The 12540-nt window shown below is 39.4% G+C and overlaps 1 protein-coding gene across 2 annotated transcripts in view; it reads left to right on the plus strand.

Moving 5' to 3' along the window:
• The window catches only part of tafa4b (TAFA chemokine like family member 4b), a 46015-nt gene extending 35132 nt beyond the window's left edge, over positions 1-10883 (plus strand). Inside the window, exons 5-7 of one of the 2 annotated variants that reach the window (XR_012598379.1) lie at positions 7654-7778; positions 8989-9057; positions 9881-10883. Coding sequence is in view for 1 of the 2 variants with exons in the window: in XM_074673257.1 (XP_074529358.1) it covers positions 7654-7778; positions 9881-9892 (137 nt within the window). In the remaining variant the exon portion in view is untranslated. The remainder of the gene's footprint in view (positions 1-7653; positions 7779-8988; positions 9058-9880) is intronic. The other variant, XM_074673257.1, reaches the window with a different exon arrangement.
• Positions 10884-12540: the final 1657 nt, after the last annotated feature.

Here is a 12540-nt window from a genome sequence, read left to right on the forward strand (position 1 = left end):
GAATGACTTGAGATGCAAGAGGTAGAGGTGTGAGATGACGCTCTGAATGTCCAATGTTTATGAAATGTTGAGTTTCAGTAAGACAAACACATCCTCTGGCTCTATTGTTGGATGGCAGAGTGAAGTTTGCTAACCTAATGCCACATTTTCTCACTTGGAGAGCTCCCACGAGAAACAATGTTCATTTACAGTTTTATTAACATGTGAAATATACCAATAAAGAGTGCGTGTTTGAGTGTGAAACTCGTTACTATGTTTGTTTTGTGGTGAACATTAGATCACTTTCCTCAAATGGAGAAAACTCTGACTCAAGATTATGCAAAAGTGGCATTCGGGTACCTGTGGAGTTTGAGCCTTGTTATGTGTTAAACACAAATGAACTGTGCGCGGCAGATCTCGGAGAACATGACAATTTACACGTTCATACTCTGCAGCGGGGTTCACAACAGCAAACAGCATGTGTCTTCGTCGAGAATAATCATGTGGGACCTGCAGTTTTAGTTTTGTCCACTTGATGTCACAAACATTACAATGACAATGCACACAGTGTTGCAGGAGGGAATAAATAGCAGATGTGTTGGCTCATATAAGCTGAGGCACTTGCTCACATACACAAACAAAAATAAAAAGCTGTATCCACAACTTGCCTAACAATGAGTGACATTTATCATGCCTGTGTGAGATTGACGTGCAGTGATCAGTAGGAGGAGAGACAGAGCTGTAGGCAGCCTTGTAGCTTGAAACCTCTGCAGATCTTATTTAGAGAACCCCGGAGAGTAGGCGGGAACCTGGGGAATAACATTGCCCCTAGTCCCTTGTGCTGCTTAATCACCTGCGCCTAAAGTAAAGCTCAGTCTAGACGTTTGCCCTCAGCTGTGCCTGTGCTAAAAGTTTGAGAGAACTTAAAAGGGAGAAATTTTGAGCACAGATCCCATCGTAATGAGCTGAGAGTAACTGTGATGAAATGAATGCCTGAGCTGTAAACCTCTTTAATTAGCATATTCACCTTCTGAATATGTAGCCTCCTAATAAGACTGATGCAATTAGAGTAGGTACGCACAGAGGTACGGAAGTGTCATTCATATTTCCGTTACTACATTCATCACATTCTATTTTCAGAACGTCTAAGTGATGCATTTTCACATTTACTTGATGAGCAGGTGAATGAATCGAGAGAAAGACAAAAAAAAGTTCATTATTAACTGAGCCGTTCTGAAAGCATGAGAGCTGGCTCTGCCTTTTAAGTCTTTTGTGCTTTTCAAGGGTCTACCAGTCCTTGTGAATAATGAGGAACATGTGTATTTAGGTCATGGGAAAGTGTTTGTAAAGTGAAGCTGGCAAATCACAACTGAACAGGTTCAGACAGGTTTTTATAAATTCTGCTTGTCTGAATCCTTGTTCATCGTTCGATGAGAAGATTCCTATGACTGTATGGCATATGTAAGGTATATGATTAATTAAATGTAATTCAAAGCCTGGAGACTTTGAGAAATGCATATCAGACTCAGACTGAAGGAGTGTGACAATACCAATCTGTGTTTCAGCAGTGAAGTATGTGTTAAACAACAATTTAACATATGTAGCCAATGTTCCTTTCAAAGGCTTTTTGTCTAGTTCTTAATACATTATGTTTGTTTATTATGTATTGATAAGGTGATTATGTAAATTAAGATCCTACCAGGGTAAACAGGACTCCAAAACCATTATCCTATAGAAACTAAAATATTGCCTGTTTGTCTTTAATGTATATTATTATTATTATTATTATTATTATTATTATTATTATTATTATTATTATTATTATTATTAATAATAATAATAATAATAATAATAATAATAATAATAATAATAATAATAATAATAATAATAATAATAATAATACAATTATTATAATAATTATAATAATATAACTAGAAAAAGAAGAATGAGCAAAAACAATAATTCTATAATAATAATAATAATAATAATAATAATAATAATAATAATAATAATAATAATAATAACAAAAAATGATAACAAAAACAACAGTAATGATAACAATCAAAGGTGATGTCAGACAAGGTAAAAAGACTCCTGCAGGAATATTAATGCTGACATTTGTCTCCTCCAATACTGCTTATTGTGGCTTTGCAGTTGACAGTCTTATAAACATAAGTGAATCAAGAGTCACAACTTTTAACACTGTGGGTATTATTAAATCTGCTCCTTGAGTTATACGCTACGATGCAGCAATCAGTACCTTAGAGCTCAGCTCACCAACTCTACTGCCATCATCTGAATAGCTGAGCAGGGTCTTGCACCAATTTCAAAGATGACTGAGGTCCAGTAGCCCCTCATCGACTGCTCTCACATCTATGTCTTGCGGCTGTCACAATAATAATACATTTGCATTTTATTTGGAGGTGCCTTTCATGACACCTAAGATCACCTAACAAAAAGGATAAAAGCATTGTGAAACATCATTAAATCAAAACATCAGCACAATGTCCTGGCTGTTGGAAACCACTGTTTTTGACACAGTGTAAACAGGCAGAGGTGGATTGTGCTAGACCGCTAGAGTCATTTAATATAACAGGTACAAACAAGGTAACTTGTCCACAAGAGCATCGGTATGCAGTACATACGGTTTAAGTATGGAGTGGTTTTAGTCATATTCATGGACTTTATCAAAGACAGACAACCTGACAGCTCATAAAAAGTGAAGCCAGAATATTTTGGGCTTCCCTTCTAACTAGTTGCAGTATAGGCCAAAAACCCCACCTCCTTAATATTCAAAAATGGATATGGTCAAAGATCTAACTATTACTATCAAAACACACACACAAGATGTTTTGATAGAATTGATAGGTTATGGTTTCTACCAATATACATTGTCGGTCTTTGGGAGCATATCTGATGTTTTTTTTTTTTTGTTGTTCTTTTTTAAAAACCAGTCACTGACATGTCAAAAGGAGTTAGTTATAAGCCACCCAGCCCTTCCAGACCATTGCTTTGTTTGATTTATTAGAAATGGGGATTTTAAAGTAGTTTGAATTTATCTGCAATGGTAAAAGTATGAAAAACAATATTTCTTGATATGTATGTCTACCATCCTGCAAATCACCACAGGGGATCCGAGAGAAAGTGGGTACACTTTTTAACCCTCATCGAGGGAAAGGATGGTTTCCAACGCTCCTTTACTCACCCAGATACGTGAAGCTACACCAGCCATCACAGCTGGCAACTGTGCTTAACTTAACTTAACTTGTTAGCTTTTTGTTTTAGCTACATATTTTTTGGTGGCTATGGCTTAGTGATAGGCTCTACATTGCATCCTTTGCCCTCAGTGTGTGAATGTGTTGTGAATGGGTGGTTGAGACATGCAGTGTGAAGCGTTCTTCATGGTCAGAGACTTGAGCAAGTGCTTTATGTACTGTCATCATATTCATTTCACAGAATAGTAACAATCTTTTGTTGCTTTCTGTAAGGTAGCAAAGATGAGCGCTTCAAACTTTTAGTTATTTTTTTACATGAAGATTAAATATGAAATGTTACAACAGAAACAAAGAAGTCAGTAAGTCTTTAGATCTGATACCTTTAATATCAGCTGTTATTAGTAGTACTATCTGCTGATCTTAGTGGCCTCATAGAAGTAGAATGACTCCATCTAAGACCCGCTGCCCGCCTCTGCATTTACTGTAAGTAGGGCGTAGAAAAAATAGTAGTCCCAAAGGTAATGATCTCACAATTAACTACTACAGAAACACTTAGTACCTCTGTAATCTCTTTATCATTGAGCTGTGGAGACTGGTCTGTCTGTGTAAGTGCTGTCTAACATCTGAACTACACATGACATCACAGGTCTCTCCCTGGCTCCAGTTAATGTCTGACTTGAAGGGCAGGTGCTTATGTGTCACTCTTGACCCGCCCCCCAAATACAGCAGGAGATAAGCTGGAGTGAACGCTTACGCAGTAATGGCACTCATAGGCCATGCCCATTAGCTCTAAATAACACTCTCCCTGTGTAGAGCACTGTCGTCGACATCATAATGGCCACATTAACGAGCATTACACAGCCATTGGTTTTTAGAACCACTTGCTGCCTCGGAGCCCATGCATCAAAACAGTGTGTTCAGCAGTATGCCCAGTGATTGCTGTTGTTTTTGTGTAACTTGGCATCTTCATGTTGGATTTCCTCTTTTCTCTGCATGTTTTCCTTCCCTTGCCATTAGATTTGTACTGCCTTTTTTCAACGCTACTTCAGTCTTGTTACTAACCTGTCTGTTCTGTCCTCTGTAAGACCTGGTAGCACTCATCCTCAAAGAGCCTCTCTCTTTCTTGCCTATCTCTCTGTCCGCCTCTCAGTTCCTAAAACCACTCATTTCCACTCCACAAAGGTGATTTTCCATGAACACCTTTTATTTAGCTGTATTCCCTCTTACTTCTTTCATAGTGCTTGAAAGGATCTTTCCATGTTCTTTCACATTATACCGTAGAAGGCTTTTTCCCCCTGGTGATACCACCTCATCTCCTCCCTTTGTTGGAAACAGTAGTCACTATGGATCAAAAAAAAAAATATTTCAAAACACCATCAATCCACTAGTTTAATGAAGTTGGAGAAATGGGTGCACTCTTTTATCCCTCCTGCGCCCACACTTGAGACAGAGGGGTGGATGGATGATGAGTTAGGAGACAGAGAATTGAGTTATTCTCAGCTGTCGGGCTGTCGGCTGTCTAGACAGTGGGTCAGATGATCTAGGAGATTTGAGTGTCAGCTGTTGAGACATGAGAAATCTTTGGGTTTTAACACTGGATTAGCTGTGGAACAGGCCAAGTTCTGAGGCTGTGTTTTACCCATTTTCTTACACACAGACAGAAACAACAAAGGGGATTTGGTTGCATCACTTTAAAAAAAAAGTTCATTCAAATTATGGCTTTCACTTTATACTAGATATGCAGAAGTGATGAAGAGTATTAGGGCCTGGGATGAGACAAAAAATAACGGGAGGAAAAAGATATTTTGGTTGAAAAAATATCATAAAATAAGTTGCAATTCAAGAATAAAGTTTCAACTTTGAGCCATATCTGTGAAGGTTTTCAGTCAGCCAGGTCGTGGTCATTCCAAAGTCCAATGAAGAAAGTGTTTGTAGAGAGAAACTGTTTTCCCTAAGGACAGAACACCACAACACTGATTGGAGTAATGTACTTTATGTCATACAGTGCAGCGAATACTGCAGAGATCGTATCGTAATCGGATTGGCGAGAATAAGCAACTGCTCCCCACAGACGCTTGGCCCAACAAGGAAGAGTCAGCTCCTCAGGCCAGGATTCGGCTGAACATTTACGTCTTAAGGACAAGAGAAACTTCTGAGGACACCAATATTCAGATTCTGAATTGAAAAGACTGCTGGATAAAAAGAAAGAAGCCATTGATGTTTAACTTGAACAACCATACCTTAACAGAGGCACTAGTCTCTGACTCTACTTTTCTAAGGCCACACTTACACCAAAGATCATGTGACACCAACAATACTTAGTAACAACTGTACTTAGCATAACCTTAGATGGCCAAGACCTGAAGAACTTAAAAACTATATTAATGACGCTGAATGGGCGAGATCTATGATCATTTACATGACTACTGTCTTATTTCTGTTACTTTTCTAACTTTATGTTTACATGTTAAGACCATAGACTGTATATAAAGCGGACAGTGTGGCTCCACCATTTACTATTGTATGGTTTTGAAGCCAAAATACCCCTGTCACAGGTGCAGTTATTGTAGCAGTTGTGCAGCCAGAGTCTGCGCAGTAAAGCTGATGAGGGATTCTGGGAGAATCTGAGTGGAGCTGGGTGACAAAAATGATGATTTTTTTTTTTTTGAGAGTCCAATCACGTCTTGACTCTACCTCCCAACATATTTTACAATCCCAGAAAAAATACGCGAGAACGGCAGCTGTCAATCATTGTTAAACGTTACGTAAAGCCTCGTTTTTAACCTCCTATAACTAATGAAAATGAAACTTTTGAGAAAAAAAGAGGACTTGAATACAAGACAACCAAAATGATATCTTCAAATCACCACAACAATCGGACGTGAGAAATATTTCTTCGAGGAGTATTAATTATTTTAAGTTTGACCACAGCCCATCTGGAATGGCTGGAAAGCCAGATTTTTTAACCTGTACTGCAGCCAGCCACCAGAGGGAGCAGTTTATGGTTTAGACTGTTACCGTTTTTGTTCATAGCTTCAAAAGTAAATCACCTCTGTGAAAGTGACCCATCAGGATCTAGTATTTACAGACTAAGTTATAGCTTTGCGCTAATGTGAGGAAACTTTATTGTGGTTTTCTTGGTTGTTTAAGAATTATACTAGGAAAATTAAACTTGGCAATCCTTTCTTTTCTTTTCAAAAAGTACATAGAATATAAGTGAAGGGCTTTTTGAACCCTAGTCTGTTAAAACAACGGTAAAGACAGTATTAGAATCAGATATTTGCTCAAACCCAGAAACAGTTTTATGCTGAAGTGTGATGTTACTTCATGGCAACTGCTGACTTTATTCACAAGATTGTATTTAAACTTTATTCTTTATAGAAAATACAAATAACTTTATTCGTCAAACTAGGCACTTTATTCTCCAAAGTACATTATAAAAGGTCTTCCTCCTCCCATGTCTGTGTTATCACTTGTCTTAAATCTCTTTCATACAGCTGTGATGAGATGCACAGGAGGTTTTTTTTAAGACCTCAAAAATTAAACAATAGATCAAAAACATGTGTGTCTTGTCTCAGATACACGAGGGCATGTCTGTTTTAAGAGATAGCACTGCTTTATCATAATCCTGTTCTTGCTCTCCTTATTATGTAACATGAATAATACTCATTAGCTGGTTGTGTAAATGTGCCTTTTCCTTCATCATGTCAGAAACAAATGATACACTAAGTCAAAGGCTTTTATTTTGCCTAAATTACAGGAAGGAACTTACTCACCTCCAAGAGCACAAACACAGAAGAGATCAGTGAAAGTAGTGAACAGAAACCTCTGTTATGGTAGAATATCAGCAGCACTGAAGAATAACCACATCTGACTGGTTAAACCCTTTTAAGAATCACGTTATTCATTGCTGCCTCTAGGGAAAATCTTGTGTCATGTTATTTTTAAAAAACTTTTTACTTTATTTATTTTTTTCTTTCCCCTTGAGGGTGTCAGACCTTCCTTCTCTACACTGACTTTAAGATTCCAGTGTTGAGAGGATTACATTAATCTGATTAAAATTAAAAGGTAACTGCTATACACACACATAAAGTCATGACAATCATAGTAATCTTATTACTGATGGAAGGATCACATGACTCCTCAGGGATGCTGGTGTAAGCTTGGCTGGTTGTGCTCTTCCAGCAGGGAGCAGCAGCAGCAGGATCAGCACCATGGACAGTGACAGTCACACTGCTGGAATAGCTTTTATTACTTGGATTAAAAAGTTCATTCTGACTGTGGATTGGAATTAGACTTTAGTTGTTCACTAAGTTATTTGTAACTTAAGATGTGTTTGAAATGTTTTCTGTGCTGTTTCTGGCTTTAACCATTTCTTGTCATTAATTCAGCACTCTTCATCTTTATTTACCATTTATTTGCTTGCCTGCTGTCTGTATTTTCCTCCACGCTGCTCCAGCTTCAATCGTAGCCCAGAAGTGGTGGTGCCACATGCAGCCGTGTATGGATGGAGAGGAGTGTAAGGTCCTTCCTGATCTGACTGGCTGGTCCTGCAGCACTGGCAACAAAGTCAAAACCACCAAGGTGAGATGCATGCCTGTTTATTTTTCTAGCATCTCTTGTGTCTGCCTTTTTCTGAGCTCACACATAGTCACCCTTGTGACTTCCTTTTCAACTCCAATATACCGTAGCATCTAGGATAACTTTTAATTTGTGCAGCAACAACAAAGAATGTAACCTTAAAGTCCCCTGAGAAAGAAACGGTGTCCAGAACGAATAAAAGAAATATTTCTAAGCATCTCTTAGCTTCACTCACATTTGATGTTGCCAGAATCTAGCAGGATCTTCAATTAAATTGATTTTTTTTCTCTCTGTGAAACATCTTTGCTCAATTTGTGTCTGGTAAACAAACTTTCAACTGAATGACTCGTGTTGCTTTTTCTCATAATCTGTCTGTTAAAAGAGATAACTTTGAGGTGATTACCAAACAAATTACAGATAATCTTAGGAACAAAAGTTGCTTTGATAATCAAAATACCTACAAAGAAGTGAACTGTAACTTAAAACTCTAATTTGAAAATATGAAAAAAAAGAGAAACCCTGGAAAATTGCAGAACTAATTAACAAACACACCCTACCTTCAGGGCTTATTTGCCATTACTGAATCTATTCAGCTAAGTCTTATGAAAACAGACGCACAAATAAACAGACATATAAAGAGATAGAAAAAGCCCAAGACCCCAGTGTACTCTAAACAACAGGTGTAACGACATGATAACTGACTGGATTCAGATGAGATAAATTGATTTAAATGAGGGGTCCTTCATGGCTCTTTGTAAACTGTTGAGGTGTGAAAGTTAATTTGCAGGACTGACAACAGCAGGGAGTGTATATACATTTAACAGTTTGTGTGGCGAGAGATGGAGCAGGTGCAGTTTATTTACAGGTGAAACATAAAAAACAAAACCGTTGTGAGGAAAGCAGCACAGGCGCCATAAGAGTAATTGCTTGAGAGATGGCATAACAGCACAACATCTGTCGCATTCATTAGAATGCATTATGGTGGGGGCCTTCCACCGAGGCACTACAATTAAGAGTCATAATTAAATTGGTGAGTGGGATAGACTGAGGAACAGAGGACCTGCTGGGCTCAGTCACAGGCAGTGGAATTAATGACCCTGGGCCTAACACCAACCCTGGGACCTATAGGTGCAATTATCCTCAGTCTGTTACACGTTGCCATCTCCTCTCCTTCTTCTCGTCTCTCCTTTCTTTCATCCTGTCTGACTAGCAGATCAGCTGAGGGAGGGATGAGGAGCCAATGGCTGACTGCATCAGTGGACATTAATTGCGCATTTCCAAGGTGCTTTGGGACCAGGGAGCAGTTACTTGGAGACTCGATGGCAGATGTCACTGAAGATAGTTGCAATGAGACATCGATTCCCTGGCAACCGCTCGAATGGCCCTGCTCTCTCGCTCCCTCCATTTCTTTCTTTTCTTTATCCTGCATCTCTCTTTCTACCTCTGACCTCTTTTCGCCACCTCAGAGTCTCATTCACCATGATGATCTGTATCTGTCCATCTGTTTTCACTCCTACGCAGCGTAGGTGTGCAGTAGAAAGATGCAAAGATTGCCTGACCAAGGCACCGGATTGTGTTTAACAAGGAACAGCAAAGACACTGCAGAATAGATACATATTTTCACATGTCCTGTTTCAGATGTCTTTCTTTATGGTCAAACATTCACAGAATATGCAGGATAAAAACATACACTTGGGGGAATAGGCAAGAATTTCTTTCCTTTATAAATACATGTTGGATGATGTTTGCTTTTTGGAAGACAAGCTCCATACATTTCCAATTATATGCCTTCAACTTACTGCCCAATTGTAAACAAACCATTACAGCTTGGAGACATGTGAAATCCAGCTTCAGCAGTTAGTCCATGCAATCAGTCAGCCTTCTCGGCTGCAAAACAAACATTTGCAATTGAAAGAAGAAAGACATGGAGCCAGAAATACAGAATACATTTTCTTATTTGGAATACTCTCCGCTCTCTTCTGATTGGTTACTTAAATGGAAACGTTTTTTTTTGTTTTTTTTCTGGACTGAGTCACTTCCTGTAATTACATGTAGCTGTGACACTGATTCTCTTCCTCTTATCTGTTGTGTTCTCTTCTTTGTAGGTCACACGATAGCAAGAGAGTCAGCGCACCACAAGGAAACCTGAAACTCTCCACGCAGAAGAGATGGATGACTCACACATACTTATTGTTGGATGGGAAAAATATCAAGGAAAAGGACTGCTGTCAGGCCATCCATCACAAAAAAATGGGATAAAAAGTATTCAACACAAACTATTTACACTTGGCAGAATGGAGCCGAACATGAAGCAGTCACAGGATGCTGCTTTTTGAGACCAATGGCCTACAATCATGGACACCCAGGGTACATCTGGACACTAATGGACTCTTCTTTATAAATGAAGGATAGAGCTTGGACTAGTAAAAAAAAGGTCTATTTCAAACACTGAATAAGCATATATATTTCAACAAGTGTGAGCTGAGCAGCAGTACAAAGTCTGGAGCTTTTTGTCTGTGTGGAGCTTCTACAGAGATACAGTGGTTAGGGTTGATCTGGGAGAAATGAAAGCGATAGCAGCTGATAACTAGCAAATAGCAAATTAGCCTCCAATTGCTCTTGTGGGTCAAGTCACAAACATAAAGACTGTTTTGTGGGAGCATTTTGCAGTTCTAATTAGGAATTGCAGCGTAGGAACATAACGGCATATTAAAAATTCATGTAAGATATTTGCACTAGTTGAAACCATTTGGGAATGTTTTGTTTTTCTAGATATCCCATCCTTTACTGTGGATGTCACAAGAAAAGCATTTTGTAAAATGTCTGACACTTGAAGTAGATAAATATATAAATATATACATAAATACCACTCCCCCTTATCCCCGAGTAGTTATTGGACAAAAATGGCTCATACAATTGAGCCGTGCTTACATGCAGCTTGGAACAATATGAAGTAGCAAGTGTGATTCATCTGTCTCATTTTTCCTTTCGCCCAGAGGACTTTTTCAAGCTCAGCCTTCAAAGTTAGATATCTTTGATCTCTCTTCTATTCAAACTGTGACATCTCTTATGTTAACTGTTAAAAGGAGGCCCATAAAATGTTCAAAAAAGGAGGATAAGTTGTCTGTATGTTGTTCTTTCAATACAATATGGTTTTCTCTCTTTCCATTCAGGGTTATTTTTTAACCTTTAAAAGCACTTTGAATGGAAGACAACTCTGTTAATGGGGTTACAGCTGCTTTCCATTAAGATGCAGTGTGTGCAGTGTGTGTGTTTGCTCCCTCAACACTGCACTTAAATAATTGCAATAGATATCTTAACCAGCTCAACTTTCTCTGCTTGTCATGCAGCTCAACCCCTTGAGAAAAAGTTTTTTTTTTTTCAAATCTTGGGCAGAACATTTATTTACTGAGCACAATGGCCAAACTCCCCAAACAGCTACTCTATATCTCTTAACTTCAGATTTTCTCTGGCTCCTTGTGTTTGTCTCTCTTTGCTGCCACACTGCATATCACGCAAAAGATGGCACAGTTAAAACTTCATTTCTTAGCTGTGTGTATGAGTGTGCTACTTTCCCCCCCCCTTATGCTTTCCAAATCCAATTTTCTTTCGCAGACACACATCCAAGTGCAAGTCTTTCTCAAACTGTTTCTGTCTGCCTCTCTGATATGTGAATGTGTCGGGTCAGTGTGCCCAGGGGTTAGCCCATCGGGAGGCTGCTCCTCTGCGAATGAGAGCCTCTGCTTTCAGACATGCTGCTTTGTGGGCTATGATAAATCTGTGGGAGCTGAGCTGCAGCCTCTCCAGCGCCAGCACCAGAGCTGAGCTCTGAGCCGGAGGGAGCTCGGGGACAGCAGGGCTACCAGTGGCAGGCAGCTCCACTCTCTCATTACTGAGAGGCCTGGATAGCACTGGGCTCCTCTCGGGACCGCTGACATGGAATATTTTTAGGCCTACAGTCACACCACAATGCCCTCTTTCCTTGAGCAGTGTCTCAGCAACAATGGTCCATTTAGAGTGGGAATACAATGACTCTCTGCATTTGCACCCAAGCAAATAAAACTACACTTGCACAAACTTCACAGAGCTCCCATTAACACATAGTTACTTCAGCAGGAGAACTAGACAGTGACAAGCTTTAATTACAGCTGAGACAAAACAAAATTTCTCCAAAGCTTGACAGAAACAAACCATGTGAGGGCCCTGTTTCCTGCCCTCATTCTCTCTCCTTCCCTCATTCCCTACCTCTCCGCCTATTCCTCCTCATCCTCCCTCTCCCTTTGAGTTTTGCTGTTCTGCAGATGAGCCTGGCGCCTTGTCTCCATCCTCTCAAGGCTCTCTGCAGCAGAATCAATATTTGAGGACAATTTGCGCTGCGCTGCTCCCTCGCGGCTCTGGTTTGACGCTGTAAGTCCAACTTTAGTTCCAACCATGCTACGACTTGAGTTGGAACAGACTCACGGCTCATCTCAGGTCACCTCTATTTAAGAACAAAATCTGCAAATAGCATCGCAAGTACATTTGCAGCTTTTGTGCAGACTGGACGGCTATGCAGTAAAGCAGACTCTCACTCCTCCTCTGCAGATTTATGGGGAGGAAAATGACTGAACTCATAAGAGGCCTTAAGGTGTCTTGGAGGGATTTCGTATTTGCATATTCACCTTTAATAAGATGTTACGTGGCATGCAAATTAAGTAGGTATAAGCGCCCTTGTCAGGTCTTTACATTTTCTCATCTTTACAGGAAAACACTTCAACTATCTATG

The sequence above is a fragment of the Halichoeres trimaculatus genome, unplaced genomic scaffold, assembly GCF_033239565.1.
Source record: "Halichoeres trimaculatus isolate MK-OKI-2021-1 unplaced genomic scaffold, fHalTri1.1 fHalTri1_scaffold_1, whole genome shotgun sequence".
NCBI lineage: Eukaryota > Metazoa > Chordata > Actinopteri > Labriformes > Labridae > Halichoeres > Halichoeres trimaculatus.